The 20,760-nt window shown below is 43.4% G+C and overlaps 1 protein-coding gene across 4 annotated transcripts; it reads right to left on the bottom strand.

Moving 5' to 3' along the window:
- Window positions 1–1,053: 1,053 nt before the first annotated feature.
- Window positions 1,054–20,493, bottom strand: LOC119175560 (OTU domain-containing protein 3). Of its 4 annotated transcripts, none has more exons than XM_075889406.1 (9): window positions 20,330–20,492; window positions 19,381–19,577; window positions 17,732–17,931; window positions 14,501–14,613; window positions 12,644–12,766; window positions 7,392–7,496; window positions 4,755–4,860; window positions 3,409–3,560; window positions 1,054–1,780 (listed from the first exon to the last, which is right to left on the bottom strand). In XM_075889406.1, exons 2-9 carry the CDS (start codon window positions 19,536–19,538, stop codon window positions 1,616–1,618), a joined length of 1,122 nt encoding a protein of 373 aa, XP_075745521.1. In that variant the 5' UTR covers window positions 19,539–19,577; window positions 20,330–20,492; the 3' UTR covers window positions 1,054–1,615. The 4 variants fall into 4 exon arrangements, with proteins under 4 accessions (XP_075745521.1, XP_037282368.1, XP_075745522.1 ...); XM_037426471.2 differs by having other exon boundaries at window positions 17,732–17,880; window positions 20,330–20,490; XM_075889407.1 differs by lacking the exon at window positions 7,392–7,496 and having other exon boundaries at window positions 20,330–20,493.
- Between the last annotated feature and the right edge of the window lie 267 nt (window positions 20,494–20,760).

The following is a 20,760-nucleotide window of genomic DNA, read 5'->3' as shown; positions in this document are numbered from 1 at the left end:
GAAACTTCTGCTCCAATACACACACCGTTTTTATGAATTTTTCATAGGGGACAATAATATTTGAGCAGTTATAATAGAAGCAACAGAAACCTATTCCCGAAAACCAGATTTCATCAGCACTCTTTGTCCTCGTAGGACAAAAATAAAAGCTATATGTAGTGCAACATAGGCAACGAAATTACCTGCCGATTTTGCAGGTCAACTTTCAGCTTTTTTTTTTTTCTGTTAGCCTTTAAATAAACATTCGTTGAAAGTAGCGCTGTGTTTTGTGTACCTGTTTCTTTTGCACTAGGGGTATTTGACACAAATCTGTCTGTCTACATAAAATTATACAAAACTAAAAAAAAATTTCGCTAGTGAGCCTGTTTATTTTTACTGTTTTGTTGTGTGTGTTCGGCTCGTAAAGCATTTTCGCCAGTGCATTGAATTTTTTTTCTTTCAGGCGTGAGTGGGTACAAGTGTGCGCAAACAGATAGGTGGGAAAGCTTTAAGAAGCAAGTATGGGTGTGCACACACTTGCTGAGCTGTGCCCGTTTGTCTACTCTCCCTTTTCAGCACTCCTCGTCCGAGTACTGTAGTATTCAGCATGTGGAATCGTTTACACCATGACACAATTGTCTGCAGATAAATTTAGATTCGACACATGAGCACCGCCACCTTTGGCTGCTAATGTTCACTTCTTTGGAATGTTGTGACAATACATCAATGCGGAATGTTGTGACAATACATCAACGTGGTCATGGAACGCTAAATACACCAAACTAAATGTTTTCATTTGTATGCGTTTACTGTAGCACTGTTCGTTTAGTTGTTTAACATGCAAAATGGCAAGATTACCGGCCCGAAAAACAGGGACACTGAAACCCATCTGCAAGATAGTGTATAGTGGCTTGTTTAAAGTGCTGCATGTCTCGTTGGTGTCCGTGTTGCAAGATGGGACAGCCAGCAATGCTCCACACACACTCGTCTGTCATGTTCCGTTTTGGCACTGTAATCTGCTCCCAGACAAGATCCATTAACTCCATTGATGGGAAGAAAAATCAAGCAATCATGTACATACGGTCATCTCCTTTATAGCCAACATCATATCTTTACATCATCTATGTGCGCTCTCCACAGGAGCAGCGCTTCATTGGTCATCTAAATAAATTATACATAGAGAGTTTTGGAACACACTAGAGCGCTCCGTTGTACGACGACGATAGGAAATGGGAGCCCACGAGAAGGGGTCGATTGGCGCTAAAGTCGAAATGCAAAGTCTCTCTCTCTTTCCAAACAACAACAGAAAGCGTTGTCGCAGCCCCCAGAGTCCGTCAAAAAGGCGAAGCGTCCACGAGACGCTCACACGTGCCTACACACTTGTCCTGCAAGGCGGAGGACACTCACAACCCACTTTCATTCTAAATAAGTTAATGAAGCCGAAGACCTCTTCGTCTCGGCATCGAAATCGGAACAGGAACTACGCCATCGCCTCGGAAACCAATCAACGGTCGTTAAGGCACGCAACATGGAATGTCTGTACAGTTCACTTTTGGTGTTAGGTTTTGTTTGCTTTTTTTTTTCTTCATATCATCAGCGCAAGGTGGTCGCAGCTGCCTCTTTTGCTTCGCGGCGTTCAGATGGTGAGGTACTTGAAGTCCGCCACAATGACGTCAGTCGCCTTGGCCTCCTGTTCGTTGTGAAGCTTCAGGGTGTTGCTGTCCCCTTTCTTGCGCTGGATGTTCCGCTGCTTGCGCTCTTGCTTTTTGATCTCTTTTTTCGCCTTGGATGACAGCCGTTTCTGAAAAGAGTCAATGTCAAAGTCAGACCAGAGGAATGCCATCTTTGCTAACCTGTATTCACACAATGAACCAAATCAAAATCCAGCCCAGGGACTGCATATCATGTGACCATATGTCACCTGTTCTTGTGGCACAGCTTCAGTCTGCGCAAAGCGATTTGCGAGACGACGAAAACCCACATTAATGCTGAGACCTTTAGTGAAAAATACCGAAATCGTTCCCCGTCATCTGAATGCCGACTGCACAGCCATCCGAATCGCGTCATGTCGCATGAATTATTCAGCCACAACCATGTCTGTAATGTGAATATGGCTTTATCAGCTCTGATATCTATCAGGTGCACTTTTAGACCACACAGAACTTCTTTCTATCTTGCTTTTGGCACGCATCCCGGTTCTATTTCTTGAGCTGGATTTCTTGAAGAGATGGACATGATTTGCTTGACAAAACAAAATGAATAATCAACCTCTTAAAAATGTTACACCAGCAAAGTTTTCAGCCGTTTACATTATGGCACATACAATTTACAACTTCAAGCCGGTGGTTTGAGAGACGCATAGACTTCAAAAGAGTATGCAGTATTCATAATTACGAATTATTAGCCAAAAAAACAAACAAACATATAGTATGTCTGTGTAAAGCAGCAAAGGCATGCTTTATTTTATTACTATTAATCACTGCATTTCACAGCAACAATTTGGGAACCCGGCTGAAACAGATTCATCATTGTCTCGTATAGAGTAATGTCCTAGCACGCCAGCATTTAGGGCAAACTCTAGCATTTGGCATGTCTTTCTGCCACACAAAAATAATATTCATGAGGCCTGCTCAAATTTAATTTCTTGAATACTATGCGCCCAGTGGTTTTTTATCATGAATGCTATATGAAGCCGACTGTTGCACTTAATTCGTGACCACTGAATGCACGGTGATCACGCGAAGAAAGCCCAAAATATAGATTACAATTGTTGCGTACACATATTTTTTGTCTTGAAGAGTTCACTACATGGAAATGCCTGTGAAACTCCGACTAACAGTGTGGGGTCCTGCCATGGAGAGCGCCGCTCTCACGCAAGGACACAACAGATGCTGTCGAAACGAACTAACAACACACATTTATTTAACTACTTTTAGATCCACGATATTACAAGCCGAATTAATACATCACAAGTGATCAACATGCTAAAACAACCTTACAACCAATATCACAATACACTCTACAACGTAACATAAGAACAAACACAAGGCGATGCGAAGGCACCATCGCCAACGCTTGACTCACCACGACAAGCTCACGGGAAACGGCCAACAGTGCCATCCATCCCCACGCACACGCCGCGAGAAGGCGGCGACCGTTCGCGGCAGCCACCACGCGCCAAAGAGACCTGCTCATCTCTCGTGTGCCACCACCCAGGCTGGCAGCCAGGCATCTGTGCCAGCGCTACCACGCTAACTATGATGGTGGTGGTAATAAACGCTCGCGAGCACAACGCCACCTACAGCTCAACAGTTGTGAACCCTATAGGTGCGCCAAGAAGTACAAATAACTTTACAGGGGGTGTTAGTACCCCACCACAACAGCTACACTTTAAAAGCAGCAGTAGTGGCATTACACAAGACATTTTACCTTTTGACCAGGCGTGGATTCTGCTTTCGTTTTGGCCTCTTCTGGTTCCGTAACCCCGTTCTTCGGCGATGCTCCTGCTGCTGCACCCTCATTGACTATCAGAGGCTCCAGCCCGTCAGCATTCCAAGCTGACTCAACGTCCTCACAGTCATCTAGAGGAAGAATAAAGAGAGAAATAAAACAAAAGGAATATTAAAAATTGAAATTGAATACCTGCATTTTACATGCCAAGTACTTGACTATAAGGCATACAATTGTGTGGGGGGGGGAAGGAGGCGCTCGGGATTCATTATGACCCCCTGGGGTTCCTTAAAAGGGTAATAAGACTAAGCACATAAGTGTATTTGCGTTTGGCCACTGCCAAGATGTGCCTGCCGCAACCGAAAACCGAACCCACGACCAGTCATTCATGAGCACAACATGTTAGCTATGCAAAGCCACCATGCAGAGTAAGAAATCAAATCATGGCATGTGGTTGAAGATTCAGTAAATGCAGTCCTTTGCCATTATTCGCAAGCACAAAAGAAATTTTAAAACTGTACACTTTGCATCAAGAAAAGAAGTGTAAACTCGGGAGTACAATATCAATGAGCATGACACTTTTCATTAGGCATCCATGCAGCTCAAGTGATGAGATAACACAAAATCGTCAACGTGACAGCTTCAACTGTTGCTCCAAGAAGTTACTTGAGCTACAGTGGCATCTTCAAGTGTCAACCAGCATATTCAAGAACAATTTATTTTATACTGTATGTACACCGCTATCGTTTATAAAAGGGAAAACATGAGCACCTGACCTGCACTCTGGGGGAGCTACCCACAATGCCATCTGAAGAAAGTACATCTGCTTTAGGCGTCATCTATTGGCTAACAATATCATGAATCGTGGTCATTGGACAAGCGCTGCTAGATTATCCTCCTGCTTCAGTCATGCAATGGGCGATGCCAGCAAAAGCGAATGTGATTTTTTTAGCCGTCAGTTGACGGTGCTGCAGGCAGCCGCTGCAGAGTGCAGGCCGTGCACTCACCTGTTCATAAATGACTACAATGTACACTCATGTGACTAGAGAGACTGTTATAAAGTTGAACAAGGAATGCATGCTGGGGCCAACATTTCGACAACACTCGTCTTCATCGGAGCAGAGGAGCCAGGGACTTGTAGTTGCCAAGGTGACTGCTGCGACGATGGAGACAAGTTCTGATAGCCAAAACCATGACTCCTGCAACATTTTTGTTAAATCTCTCAGAAATTTTCACCATCTAGTGATTATCAGTGCTGTTTATAGTGAACGTTGCTCCTTGATTTGTTTATGCGCGTGATCCTGCATCGTGTCATTGGTGCTCACCTGTGTCCCTGTTGGGAAGGGAGGCTCGACGCGTCATGAGTTGACTGATGGCTCCTACTTTGTTGAAGGCGTTCTCTTGCAGGGCCTCCTTGATCAACTGCAGGTCCTGAGGATGCATTGCAAACAGTAAGCATCAGCTTGTCTAGCCATGGCCAGACAAGGGGGTTGTGGCTATAATGACAAGACAACGAAATCAAGAGAACAAAAGAAGCAAAACAAAGACCGTTGCATACACTACGCTGGTCCGCCCCTTGCTCGAATATGCAGACGTTATTTGGGACCCACACACAAAGACGGATTTAGCAATGCTCGAGCGGGTACAAAAGAAAGCGCTGCGATTTATTCACAACGCATACAGCAGGCAAGTATCCGTGACAGAGCTGCGCAGGCGTTCTGACCTAAGAACACTAGAGTCCCGCCGTAAATTAAATCGTCTTAAAATATTACACAGCATAATCAATGGTTATTCAAAGCCTGACTTCTATACTTTTCTCAAATTCAACATGTCACGCCCCACCCGAAACAAGCACAACAAAACAATCCTAATGCCTTTCACGAGAACAAACGCTCACCGTCTATCCTTTTTCCCGAGAACGATAGCAGAATAAAACACTTTGCCATGCGACGTTACTAACTTAACTAATCAATATGCTTTTTCAACAGCTATTCAAAAATGTGTATGATTGTCAGTGCTGGTCTTGTTCCCCTGTTCTATTTAGCTAACGTATTTCACGCGTTCTTTTGCTTCCATGCCACTATCGCACACTCGCGCTTCCTGGTCAATGCGCGCAGTGCACTTTGTTTGTTTTGCATTAGACTAGCATTGCCGGTATTATTGAATTTTCACGTAGCTATTTGTAACGAGAATTACTGCTGCTTTGCGAATCGTGGGCCGTGTTACTGATTGTGCGTGCTTGAGTGTAGTGACAATCTGTAAGCTTACTGCATTATTGCTTCCCTGTGTACCGCGGACCGTGTTACTGGTCGCGTGTAAACTTTGTGTTCAAACTCTGCACTGTACCACTCCTGCCTTGGCTGCCAGAGGGTGGCTGGCAGTATTGAATAAGTAAAAAAAAAATAAAAAAGTCTCCAAAGCATGAAACTTCAAATGTTTGTGTTCGATTCTCTTGTTTGCGTAGGTACACATGACCAGGTGCTAATGGCAAACATCGCCTTGAATGTATAACAATACAGTTTTAAAAGTAAGCTGATGTGATGAGGTGCTGCCAACTCAGACAACAAATACTTAAGTTCTTCATCCGAGTTGGCAGCACCTTAAGGCATCATCATCACCAGTAAGACGTACCTAGTGACACCTGGGGTCCTTATGACAGTGTGCCTCTCCCAAGAGTGTTTTCGACGTCACATATGGGCATCTTTGTGGGGTAGCTCAACGAGACAGTGCATTTACGAGATCCTTTCTCGCTCCACTGTCACACGGCTCTCTAAATATTAGAGCCTGCTCTTGGTAGCGGCATTTAATTAGCGCAGCCAGGACTTTTCACCAAACTATGGCACAAGACAGCCATATTTTTATGCCTCTTTGCAGGCACATTGCATTTTCAAAGCCCTGCAATTACTCATTCGCACAAGAACAAATTGTTACAATGTTGCTTGTACTCTATGGCCGTATCTAATTCTTATTCAATAGGACACCAATTAGAAAAGTAATTGACAAATGGAGTAAGCCAGAACCAAACACTAAAAAAAATGAAGATGAAGTGAACAATAGTGGGCAGGCAAGGGAAGCTTCAGTCAGCTACACCGAGAGGGAATAAAACCAGGAGTGTGATTGCCACATCACACTATTGAATCCGAACGAGTCAGCCCAACATAGAATTGTTACGTTGGAGCACAGGGCATGTTTTAGTGCTTTTATTTTGCATGCAAAGCCATGACCGAGCACGTTTGCAATGACTAAAAGCCACCAGGAACCCAACACCAACAGCCAGTATGCAGAGTATCATAGTCCCGCAGTGTTGGGCCGACAATTCGAGGGTAACGAAAGGTGATGATAATGGCTTCATGAAAATGCTTGCCAAGGCTGGCTGCGTGATGTGGTGCTCCATTTTAGACATTTTTTTTATCCTCCATGCTCGGGTAGGAGCCAGTGCCCTGGTAAGGGGAAATGGCAACTCTTATACATTCACGATGCTGCTTTAGAAGTCACTTGTCACCCCAAACAAACGCAACGCCTCATGTTGGTCCCTCGCATAATAGAACATTTCGTTATCACCATCTTGAAGACAAAAATGAATGTTCACGAGATATCAAAATCTTTCAAGTGACCAACAATCGCTAAATGGGGAAAGCCAAAAGCCAACATTCTGGTATGTGAGCACTGTGGATACAGAAACGTTTGCAATGTTAAGAAAAGGGCATGACAGACTAAGAGGAAAAGACTAACTATATGAACAAAAGTGCCACGTTTGTATGGTTAAAGTATTTTAATCATCTTTTAATCCATCTATAATCCATCTGTACCAACTCGCCCAATGAACATTGTCATGGAAATGTAGTCATTGGCCTGGTGAAAATGGCTTCCTTTTGTAAAAATGATGGTTCCCGACAGGCTTGCTTTTCGTTTGCCCAACAACAATTGTGAGCACAAGTGAAACACGCATGCGGGTTGCTTACTTGGATGCCGGTCTCTCGCATTATCTGCTCTTCCAACGGTGCCGCCGCATCACCAGACGCCGCCCCTTCCTTACTTGAATTCTGCTGTTTGTCGGCCCTTGCTGCCTTTGTTGAGAGAGGTATTGAACAATTAATTGGTTGACACTGAGGACAGGAAGTGGCTATTGCATGCACTGAAACACGAGTGGAAGAAGGGAGGATGCTTTGCATGGCACTAATAATGAGAAGAGAATGAAGTGGACACAGAGGAAGAAAAGCAAGACAGCTGGAACTCATTACCTCATTGCCACCGGGATCTCTGTTCTGCAGTAGGAAAACTTTACCTAAATGAATCGGTGCAGTTTTGATTTTAAGTACATAAATCAGCATCATTAATTTATTGTATAACTATTCTATAATTCATTAGTCATAGAATTCTCATGTCACCACTTTTTATAAATTATTCGTTTCATGGCCAAAGCCCTAAAGTGGGTGTGAGCCATACATAGAGGCTATCATCATCATCAACTGGAAAGTTTCAAATTCATCTTTGCTCAACACTTTTCCATGCTTTTCACAAGTGCAGTACACTTCAATAGCTTTTTCAAGAAAGACTCGAGCCTATTCTCGAGCCATAACTTCACGGTCAAGTACATGAATTCTTCTGGTTATAGGTGTATGCAAAGTCCCTAGGTTTTTCATTCATACCTAAGTAGCGACAACTGCCTCTTCTCGCAACCATTTCTTGCATGTAGCCAGCATCTGGCACCATGTTCTCCTAACCTAGAATATGTACAAAGCCACATGCATTTGGCACATGAGCTATGCACCTTTCACCAGACAATAAACTAACGTAATGAATATATTTCCACCCGCCAATCCACCGTCGTAGCTTTACCAGGCGCTGCAAAAGAGTTAACGACATGGCTGCTGCAAATGAGCATCACCCAACGAGATTCGACGGCTGCACTTCAGTGCTTGTCGCTACTTAACAACAAAGTGAAAAGAAAATCTAGAGACTTTAGGTGTGCACAGTGAATAAAGTGAAGGATATGGGACAGATATGCCTGTCCCATGTGTCTGTCCTTGGATTTTGTTCTTAGGGAACTCTTGTTTAATGAGTGCTGCATTAATTACGTTTGTCTGGGTATTTTTGCACAACCATGGATGTGCCTAAGTAGAGGGTCATACTCTGTACAATCTCACATCCCTGCTCTCTGTTTGTTTGGGTACCTTTTACGGCCGCCTTTGCCAATTACGAATTACCAACTGGCCTACACCCACACTCTTGTAAATTTTGGCGCTATTTTGCAGCTGCTCAAAGAATTCTCATACTTGAAACATCAATATGAGGAACCTGCATAGAGCAAGTATACTGCCTAAATCTGCCGTGTCACATGATGCCTAGGGAGAAAACACTGCACATCTTAGCCACCTGACCAGATAACCGGGCATTTCTTAGCTCGCATAAAGAAGCATTCAGCCAGCGCAACCTAGTGAAGTTGTCTGCCTGCTTTCTTGTGTTGTCCTCAATTCTCTCGCTAATTTATCTCTACCCAAATGCAAGGCACTAGCCCAACAATTAGTCCTAGGAAAGCAAACATGTGTGGCTTTTCACTCGTTCACTGTTGAGCACTTGTTTCACATTTTTTATGGTGAACTTGTTTGATTGCGATGGAAAGGAAATGCACGATTGCACATAATAAATCATGGTGTTGGTTACATTGCACTGCTGAGGTGCTTAAATTATGGTGCAAATGCAAAGTCAACAATGATGTGTGAAAAGCACAGAACTTTATTGCAACAACATGTTATTCACATTCATATGACGGTATTTCAGTGTGCTACCCTGCAGCTATCACGGAACCGTCTGCTCGTTCCCAGGACAGTAGTGACGACGCTTGCTAGCACGTCAAAAACATCTCATTCAAGCTTAGATATGCAGTTAATGTAAACTAGTCAGGTCACATGCCTCAGGCTGGCGTTTAGGCCAAAAAGTTTAAAGAAAATAGCCTCTAGAGAAACTTTTCAATTGGAACATATCGCTCGCATGACTTCTTCAATCCATCAACACGTTCTTGGGACTTAGAAGAAAAGTAACATGTGGCATAAAACGTTCTCACTCACTTCTGCATAACTGTGGCACTTTTGGCTCTCAGTGAAACCACCTCCTCATTTAGTAGCCACTTTCATCTGCTCAATTAGCTGGAATGTGCGCATTGTGACCACAAGGGCGGCATTGCACGCATTGTGAAAAACTCCAGCACTGGTTCCACATACTGGTTGTGTCATCCATATATCTACATACAAGTCCTTAAGGTACAATTCAAATGCAGGTTTTATGCATCATTGCATACGTGAATAAGGAATTTGTAGGGTGCACTAAAACGGCTGATGTAATGTTCTTCCAAGCATGCCAAAGCGTACTACTGTCCTACAACTCTGTTATTCCTCTGCAAGCCGCAAAACTTCATTTAGCATGCTATAGGCTGTACAAGCTGATCGACTCAGATTAATACTTTAGTTCCTGCCCACGAGTTTTCAAATGGCTCATGCCACGTGGGAGTGTTTGCTAATGTGCCTGAGTAAGAATGTCACGTAAAAACCATATTGACATAAGATTTTACCAAGACAGTTTAACTTTGTGGAAGCAAAACTGCACCTGAGATGTCATACCGTCATTGTCACTGATATTCATTAAGCACAGATACTGGCAAAAAACACTGGTGACTGTAATTTGTTACAGCCAACAAATCATTGCACACGTGTTTATTGTATCAAGGCTTGAGTGCAGTTCTTGTTCATAGACCCTGAAAGGAGCAGGAAAGCGTTTCTTTCAAAGGCATTTTCATTTATCGAGATCATTGCAGAGCAAACACGAAACCAGCCTAGTTAGAGGCAGTTGTTCCAGTTAAGCAATTTCTGGTCGCCAAACTTCTACTGCAACAGTACAACACAGAGAATAAAATCCCAGGAGACATAGTTAAGCAAGAATCACCAAGACGAAAGTGCAGAGGATTTACACACAAGGCAGGCAGGATCAGCAAGCAGGCCGCAAGCAGGAATAGAGCAAAACTTTCACCTTGCGCACAGCAGGATGGGGAGGAGATAGCTTAGCCTGTGCTTTCCCCAAAATGGCTTGATCTGATGGTTAGCAGTCCTACAATAACAGTACACAGTACACCTCGATTCGCACCGTTAGTCCCCACATTATGCCCACCAACATTACCCCTCCCTCCTTTATTTAAGGATGTGTCTCTCGCACCCACAACCGCTTAATTCACAATCGAAACAGAAGGTGGTCTTGTTTGCATGCTGAAAATAGTCTCCGAATTTCCAAAAATGTATGCAATTTTTCTCCTCGCAGTTGCGAGCTGGAACATACTGTGGGTTACTTATCGTAGGCTCTTAAACCTCTGTCATTTACGTCTTTCTAATTGATCGCTTGATTTGGAATGGACTCGTACAATGATCTGCATAATCCACGGTTACCCATTACAACGTGCACAGAGTGTCAACCTCTTCTGCTGAAGGCAAACTACTCTGAAATTTCAAATTGCCTAAGTTCGTGGTGTAGCTAAAGACAAGAGCAAGTCGAAAATGGAACTATTCTCATCGAAAAACAATTTTTTTTTTAATTGACTTTTTTGCATGAAAGTTATGAAAGAAACATTTTTTTTTTCTTATTGCAATGACCACTTGCCCTAACAGGGGCCCTGCAATATTTTTTCAGCATGATCAGGAAACGCTGCCAATCAATAGTCGGTGCTCTTTAGAACACAAACCCAAACATTATAGCGCAGTATACGGCCTGGAATTTGCAGTTGATTCTTGGACAGAGAGAAGTCGTTCTCTTCTTTCTACATATACCTAAATGACCGCACCGTATACGTAAATTTCAAGCCATTAGGTGATTTGAACATTGTGAACTGCATAGTTATTGTGGCCATTGAGAAGTGGTACCCATGACTGCAATCACACTGAAAGTAAGCCATTCAGTCAAAGAAAAAAAACTAGAAAGCTGAAGGTCATAATGCTCATGACACAACTCCCCCCCCCCCTTGCCATCCCCCTCTGCTTATCTTCCAGCCGCTCGTCAGGACGAGAGGAGAGAAACTAATTACAGCGAGCGACAAACCTCCAACTCGGCTTGTGTTTGGCGGATTCTAATCATTATTTTGGCGGTCGATTCATGGGGCAATGAACTCCTTTAGTGAACCCACTCAATCGTTACTCGGAAAAGTGTTGCAAGGCCTCTTTAAGGCATCATGCTTGGTGTATACTTACACTAGGCTTGACTAGGCTCTTTGTGCCTGCTCAGAGTATCACTTAACTAGTGTAACCTGCGCTTCATATTTTTGCATAAGCTAAGGACAGAATTTCCCATCAGGACAGCTTCTACCGCTCCATGTGCGGTTTTGGCATTGACAACAAGGTATGGCTTATTTACATGCTAGAGTTATAGTGTGGACACCTCCAGTAGGTGCCCGCAATCCCGCACAGAAAGTTGAAAAGTTGCTACATCAAGTTGCCAGCTTGATAAACTTGCCATTACTTACTTTGGTGATGTCTCTATCAATTTTTAAATGAATATTGCTGAAATGAAAGTTCACTGGAACTGAATCTTAACATAGGTAACCTAGTGACCTAATGCATGAGTGGACTGCTGCGTAGTTCGGCAGGGCAGTTCAATCTAAAAAGCGACAACCAAGCAAGAAACGCACACAGTACACAGGTATTCTTTTTTCATAAGGGGATGTTAAGGTTCTCCTCTCCACAGACCAGGCTCCCGCATCACCTTTATTGAAAGCACATTGGCAGTACAGGCCATAAAAATGGCCGATAGTAATAATTTAGCGCTCTTCGCTCTGTAGAGATTATTCATATATATGCTTTATATATGTACAAAGATTTACAATCCCTTCATACAAACGTACCATATAAATATCTATTATCACACTACGCTGAACAAGTCGTGTACCTAATCACACATTTGCGCCTCCACTTCTGGCATGCAATTTGGCACATCGAAAAGGCCACGAGGGGATGGTGAAATAATCACAAAGAATGACGGGAAGAGATGAATTTCGCAGTTGCACAATGGGGTTTTTGTAAAACAGGAATGTGAGAAGCACACTCTGATGGCAGCCAATTTTGCCAGTGGCAGTGTTACCACAATGCAAGCATGATCACATAGGGCCAAGGGCGGAAAATGACACACAGCACACGGGAGGGGCCACAGTGGCGGGCACTCAAACTTCGTGTTGGCTTACAGCTAATCGGATTGATGCGGGACCCTGAGTATTGTCGCCAATTTTGCGGACACTGTTGTAGTGGTCGCCATTGTGGTAGGACAGGTGGAGCTCCGTGGCGTTGGGCTTGTCAGTTCCCTTCACCTGCAAAGAGGCGTTTCTGTTTTAAAATGATTTCCAGGTAACACATCAGTCGACATGACATGATGTACACCTTCTACTTAACGTATCAAATGTAATAATTAGTGTTTTCAGTGTTCATTCTGTTGCTTGCGCAGTTACATGTACGACGGCTTTCATGTTGTAGTCTTTATCTCCTCTACCCCTTTTTTTTTATTCGCCTTTTATAGCATTTCTATAGTACTACTTCTTTGTTTCCCACGATGCGTTCTTATATATATTTTTGCTTACTTGATGTAGATTGGTTATAATTTCTGCCACACCCACTCAATGCCTATGTAGCTATGCAACATACTTACATATAAATACATAGTCTCATGACATATATTACTGACAATTTTTTAGCACTCTTGGGAACGTTCGTGATGGCAGCAGCACAAGGAGCAGTGAGGTAACTAAAGAAGTGAGAAGGGAAGTCATGGATGCCTTGCATATCAAAGAGGTTTCCACAAATACCAGGTAGCAGTTTTTAAAATTGCTTGAACGCGAGATATTTTTGCTAGATCCGGGTTGAGCTCGCACGTTTTGTCATAACTGCAGTCGTGCCCTCTCCACATGTCACCATCTTTGATGCCTGAACGATCTGCGCAAGTCATTGTAGGATTCTGCCAGAGGGCGCATGCCTCTATGCTAATTTCTGATCAAAACATTATGATATTTGTGCAAGTTATTTCAAGATCATGGCTGAGAAGGGATCCCATTATGCTGCTCCTGGACCGTGACATTTTGATTGCAAATCACAGGACATGCACAGAGTTCACTTTTTTTCCTTTTTTGCAATGAATAGGCTTCCACTTCCTATTTCAGGACCGTGTTACGTAGTTTCATTATTCTTCCTTGGGCTGCCCTCATTGTGAATCTGAATCAAACTGCAGCCTCAATCCACTGCTCTTGCCAACCTCTACGGTGACAATAAGCATGATCCTATAACGAAGCTGCAGTAATGTTACCACAGTCCTTTGGTGCACAATTTAATTTACTTCCTGCTACCTTCAAAATACACAGATGCTGCCTTCAAATTAACACATCTAATGTACCACTAGTGCGGCAATGCAATGCTCCCGTCAATACTATCTAGTACATCAAAGGTTTCCTTTGTTGCTTAATGACCTTTTAACACAGTACTGAATGAAAATACTCAAAAATATCACTGTACACCAAATAAGGTGTCCACCAGCGTACATACTTGTCGTGTTAAGATGCATTTCTAGCAACCAAGTGCACCTTTCAGCACAACTTACAGCAAACACATTTACTACAGAAATGACAAATAGCAGTTCTTATTCTTATTATTTCATGATAATACTCTTTTCACGGGAAACAATGTCTGTAGGCAACATAAGCTTCTGATATAGTGAACTCTACTGCAGTATTCAAAAAAACATGCTGCCACGTGTTAGCTCTTCGTACTCTAATGTTCCAATGGCTAAGTCACTAAAAACTTCCCTAGCAGTGCAACATCTAGCAAAAAAATGATTAAGATTACAACATGTAATTTTCTTAATTAAGCCTCAAATAGATGAATAAAGTGTTATATTTTATAGCAGCCCTTATTCTCATTTTTAATGGCATTTTTGCGCTACATGTTTCCAAGCTGCCGCAAATTAGTTTATGATGGTCCAGTGAAAAACATATTTTAGGTTTCCACCAAACTTAAGTGACAAAGAGTATACGTGGTACAATGCCAGTCAAACTCACCTGCCACAGGGGAGTATTTAGCTGGTGTATAACAATTACAAGCTCACGAAGCTTGGCAAAGGCAACTATGGCATCGTTGCCCGCATAGGTGCCAGGCTGACCCAGGTTATGTACTGCAATACAAGAAATGTGACAACTGTAAATTACATTAGCGGAGGAAATCCCACTACTGTATATCCTCTGCCTTTTCTTTTTCATTTATTAAGACAGGGAAATATGTTGGAAACTCAAATCTTTCGTGCCACCAGAAAAAAGAAAGCTTTACATTTAAAAAAAAACACATACACAGGCCTCGCATACCCAGGAGCCAATTATGCACTTTGCACTTGCTGATACCCAAGCAAACTCGTGCATGCAAGTATCATGCAAGATTTCGTGTCTTCTGATCTGTAACTCTCAGTCAAGTATGTGTCATGTTTAAAGAAAGACGCAATGCACTGTTCAACCTTTCCAGCAATGCAAAATAATTTTAAAAAAGGTAAACTGCATTTAATTGGCCCACTATATACTCAATTACCAAAATTTACGCAAAGCTCAATTCCTGTTACCTTTCTTCGCCAATACGATCAGGACTGTCAAAGACAAACTACAAATGAGCGCACACCTTACACGGATGTGTCAATGCCACCTGCTTGTAGCATTTGCTTTAGAACAGCTCCAGTTGACAATGTTTACGTACAAACTGTGTGTTTACCAGCTAAGCACTCCTAAAGCCACGTTTCTGCTTTAATAGCTTTGCTTTGTATAACACATTCATAAGTGAATGCATTATCACCAGCCACAGGATGTGAGAACGCAAATGCACGGCTCAGTATATTGTCTCAATACAGTTGTTGCCACCACTTTTGGTGTTGCTCTTCTGTCATAATCACTGTCTGCCTACCTAAAGCGCCACTGCAAGAAAAAGGCCTTCCCAAATAATGTCCAAACCAGACTGTCATCCATGTGCCAATTTCGTTTATGCCTGCAGGTTTTCTGTTTAGGCTACACCAAACTTTTTTTATGCAATCTGCATCCGCACTCCTGATTTCTTGGCATCTGTTCAAGTTGTTCCCATTGGTTATCTGTCCTTCTCATGACATGGTCTGCCCAGGTCCATTTGTTTTGCTCAAAGGGGCCCTGCAACACTTTTTTGAGCATGGTCAGGAAACAGTGCGATCAATTGTTGAACATCCTGAAAAGGAGGCTTCTTCTTCACACTTCTCAGAACATGTGAGCTAGACATTATAGCGTGAAAGTAGCCTGTAACTTACAATTTTATTTTAATGTCAACTTTAAATCGCTCGTTCATCTCTCTAGAACTGATGCCATAAGCCTGAATGATCTCACCCCAAACCTAATGTCTACATTTCAGCATCGTGAGCTGCATAGTTACTGCGGATGCCATGGAATACCACTACACTCGCATTCACACTAGAAGAGGGCGATGCGTTCGAAGCTAAAATATATAAATAAGAAAGTGCTCAAGGTCATGACACGCACTGATGAATGGTCATAGCTACTTGCCCCTTTTTCATTCCACGCCCCGCTTGCCTAGATTTCAGCGTGCTCACTGGTATAACAGGAGTCACAAAGTCCATGTGACAAATCGCTTTCTCTCTGCTAGTATTTGACGGACTTAAACTTTTTTGCTGAAGCCAACTCATGAGGCGGTTAAGATCCTTAATGAAGCCATTCAATGATCTAACACTCTAGAGTGTTAGAGGGCTGTTTTAGTGTATACTAAGGCATAAAATACCCCTCTTTGTTCCCTGCTCCAATATGCTGTCTTCTTGTTTTTGTGTTTTTTTCATTCAATACCATGCTGTGTGGTTTTTAAATTATTGAATTTCTGTTGGCCTCCAAGTTCATGTCATTGTTACTATTATAACTATGTTTTTCTTCCATTCAAAATAAAGCCAATACTTATTATATTATCTGGGGTTTTAAATGCCATAACGATGATATGAATGTGAGGCACATCATAGCGGAGGGCTCCGGAAATGCCGACCTTCTGGTGTTAATGTGCACCGACATCCCGCAGTATGTAAAAGGGCCTCTATCAAAACGCGACTGCCGTGACCGGAATCAAACCAGCGACCTTCACGTCAGCAGCCGTAACTGCTACACCACAGCGGCAGACAAAAGCAAACCTTTCAAAAAATACACATGCACAAAATGCATTCCAAGGTACAGGTGCATAACACAAAACGTGTTGCGAGCGTTGTTTTACTTGCATCGAGCCTAGCAACAGCGCAAAAAACTTTTAGAAAACTGAATTCTAGGGTTTTACAATACCGGACCACGCTTCGATTGTGAGGCACACTGGTGCAGGAGAATCAATATCAATCTCGACCACCTGGGTTTTCTTGAACATGTGCCCAAGTCTAAGCAAATGGGCATTTCATTTATTTAAACACCGTTGAAAAAGTGAAAACCACAGACGAGAATCAAATAAGCATTTTTGCACTAAGCAGTGCGACATAACAGCTGCTAAATTAGCAGCACGTTGCCGAGAACTAGACACAGAGCTTGTCTCATATGATCATAGCAATTTCCCAAAATCAATGTAGCTAGACTTCCCGAGTTAGCCAGTGAACAACCTTATGTTGTAATGTTGAACATGGTGGTGGTTCAGAACAGGAAAAAACTCTTGAAAGACTACTGTCGATGCGGCGAAAGACTTGTATGCATGTCTCACCACCTGCAGCTTTGCCCACAGAGATTGCCGTCTTTCCTACAGAGAATTTGCACTAACGCTCCAGGCAATAGTGCTTCTACATTTTCATGATGTCAAGCACTTCTTGAGTATTTCGGATAGTTCACTTTCTCAAATAGGCATGCGTTTGCAGCTCATTTTAGGTCAGAAGTTTTGGCTGGGATTCTGACATTGCTGCTCTGCCAAACGTAATGTCTTAGGTGATGCCAATGGACCTCTAACTCTGATATCCCTAGTATGCATGCATGCAGCTTGCATGTTTATAACAAGACATAGTAGTAGTGAAATAAGTGATGGGGACGAGAAGAAGAAACACTGGACTACGCTAGACTTCAACAAAACCAAAGCTTTAGCTGAGGTCGAGCGTAGTCCCATGTTTCTTCCTTCACGTTCCCGTCTCATTTGTTTAGTTGAAGTCTAGCGTAGTCCTATCGCCCTTCTTCCCGTCCTTGTCTCTTATTTCGCTACAACCATGTCATATTATTCATGATATCAACTAGCCCAACCTTCCGCCTCAGCCCCCATGTACTCACAATGCTGGTCGAAAGGGACGTCGTCCTCGACGAAGGGCTCAAAGTCGTTCCTGTGCTCCTTCATGTATTGTACCGTCTCGAACCTGTACTTGAGGTGGTTCCTCGTATGGCCTTCGAGTTGGTCATTGAGAGCACGGAATAGACAGTTCCTTTTTAGCATTGAAGAAAGAGAGCATAAAGGCAGCCTCTTAGCTTTACTGCTGAAAATAGATGCCCTAATTAACAAAATGCAAGCAACTAAAAGCCTTCGAGCTCAAGTTATGTAAGACACGTTTAAGACACCGCTGCGGCTCAAAATTATATTGCACCAACACACACACACACACAAATAGGACAGGCACGTGTATCACTGTACCTTAACACCTTCAGCATGCTTAACACAGTATAGCGCACAGTGGGTGTATATCGAGTGCAACTATATTTTCTTGTGTGCAAGAGACATTTCCACTGAATTTCCAAACATAATGGTTTTCAAAGTGTGTGCAGGGAAAAAGCCTGTGAGTGTTCCATCATGGCCGTTTTTTGCAAAACTATTTTAGACATTAGCACTGCTAATCTCTACAGCTACAGGCCTATTAATTTGTTCAGACCTTGTGCTTATGTCCTCGTTTATGTAGATGTTCTCAAGTTTCCTTCTCCTAGCAAGGTTTATATTTCAAAGTGAATGCTGCTTGGCTTATAATTTTACAATTCAGATGTTCTGAGAATGGTGCAAAAAATTAACAGAGCAGAATGTTAAGCAATAATTGCCAATAGAAGAACAAGCCTCCTTGTTTTCTTTTTGGCCTCAGACACATAACCTAAAGCAGTGCAATTCGGAGGTACGCAAAAATTTCTTAGCGAAAAATCGGCCGTAAGCAAAACGCACTTGATCTTTGAAAGATTTGTTACAAAGCAGGCACAGAATGCCGGCAAACCTGGAAAAGCTAAATTAGCCTGGTTCCGCTACTCCAGAAAATTTATACAGCCAAGTTGCAAGCACCTCCACAGAGGAATCTGCATGGTTGTGAAGAGCACCTTAGTTAGGCATGCATCTAATTGTTTTTTGCATGTTTTTAGGTAAACATACATGCATGCACCCACTTTCAAAAGCCTGCGTAATGAAGGAGTTGTAAGCGCAATGTCATTCAGTGAGCCACAAAGTGCAGTTTTTCGTCCGAAAAAAAAAAATTGATTCCATAGTACCTTTAGACATCCGATATAAATGCACTTTGCAATCACAACATCCGAGAAGCAGGGAAAGTAGGCATGCAGTCAGTTCGAAATTTCAATGCAAGTCAAAGCTATTATACAATTTCTTGGCAGTATTTGTGTTGTATCTTGGATATATAGTACAAGCTCGTACCCCCCCCCCCCCCCCCGGACAGACAGATGGCTAAGGATAGGAGCCTACGCCGTACGAAACGCAGTCTGACAACTTTTACGCATATAATGACAAGGGTAGAAATGGTTGCCGAATTTTCTCGGCAGTAGTTATTTGTGAATATGGCATGATTACCACAACAAGGGCACAACCAACAATCAGGAAATGACTTCGTGGAAAAACCTATACGTAGTCCAGCGACCGATCTAGCATTTAAATAAACGTGAGCCCAATTACCGAGACAAATCGAGATGCACCACGCGAGAAGAGCGAAAGAGGCTCTTACCCATCACCCTGTATTTCCCGCAGCGTCAGCCCCATAGCTTTGAGCTGATCTTTGAAGCTCGTGAAATTCTCATCGTCGCTGTTGGCCTTGTTCTTTTGCTTCAGGGTACTCGGCTTCTGTTGCTGGTTGCACTTTTCCGACGATTTTCGGCGCGCCATTTTCCTTCCGAATAATAAATATTGAACCTAACCGTGCCTCTGCAAAACATCGCATGCAAAACAGCGAACACACGCAGTCCGTAAGCAACCAGCGCACCGTTAACAACGAAAGCAAGAATGGAAGACCCTAAACCAAAGCGTAAATGGGAAATCAAAAACAGAAAACACGTCCGCTCTTACTGTTTTCAAGCGAACCCATGCAGTACGTTAAGCGAGAAGCCAGACTTGCCGTGCAAGCCGCACTACGACCACTACAGCTGACGATATGGAAACCAGTGCTCAGCATCAGCAACGGAAACCTATCGCTGTTGCCGGAACACGCGCCGGCCTTGCAAAAATAGGAAACAGCCGCGTGCATTTTTCACTTCACGAGTAACGATTCCTTCAGGGCTGTAAGCCGGACACGCTACAATAGTATCGCACGGAGCAGGGACGAGTGACGCGCTGACCGGAACACCCAGCTCCAATGGCACCCCCGTCATTTTTTTTTTTTTTCTTTTTCCTTTTTCGCATTCACTTACAAAGGCGTTCAGATGCGGTCGTTGATCGCAAACGGGGCCTTACATTTCACGCACGAAGGGCACAGTACACGCCCCAAAATCGACGCGAGCGGTATTTTGCCTAAGCTCCTCGACAGCGCGCCTCAAATTAATACGCCACTGGCGGAGGCAGCAGTTACATTGGGATCCGGCCGCTCTCTCGCGTAGTATTGCACGGGAAGGAACATCGGGTACGCTCACGGGGAAAGCATTCAGTAATCTATCGAGAAGGCCGCACAGTGGGCTACTCACAGGACGGGCGTGGCCGCAGCGTATGATCTGGATCATCGGAGTAATAGGCGGGGGTCCCATGTCATCGGGAAGTAAAATTTCCGAGACGATTTTGCATCGCCACACGGCGGCAGCCAGCCCAGCCAAGAATGGATGCCCGCCGCATCGACAGAGTCGCCATCTGCCGGTGTCTGCGGCCACTGACAAAAATAAAAGAGGAGGTGCCGGCTGGGATGCACGGGAAAGGAAGAGGATGAAGATGAGGAGGACGCCATGAGGGAGGAGCGGGAGCTGTCATGCGAAAGGGCTGCGGATAACATTGGGCACCCCGACTAACGAAGAAAATGCCCCTTGTTCCCCAAGTCCGGAGATTTGAAATCGAAACCCAACAAGTGCGTTAGAATAGGGCTGCACAACTGAAAGCCTAGCTGCTAGGCTCCGGACCAATCTTG

Source organism: Rhipicephalus microplus, chromosome 3 (assembly GCF_043290135.1).
Source record: "Rhipicephalus microplus isolate Deutch F79 chromosome 3, USDA_Rmic, whole genome shotgun sequence".
Taxonomy (NCBI): Eukaryota; Metazoa; Arthropoda; class Arachnida; order Ixodida; family Ixodidae; genus Rhipicephalus; species Rhipicephalus microplus.
The sequence above is the reverse complement of the archived record's forward strand: the minus strand, read 5'-3'. Positions and strand labels throughout refer to the sequence as shown.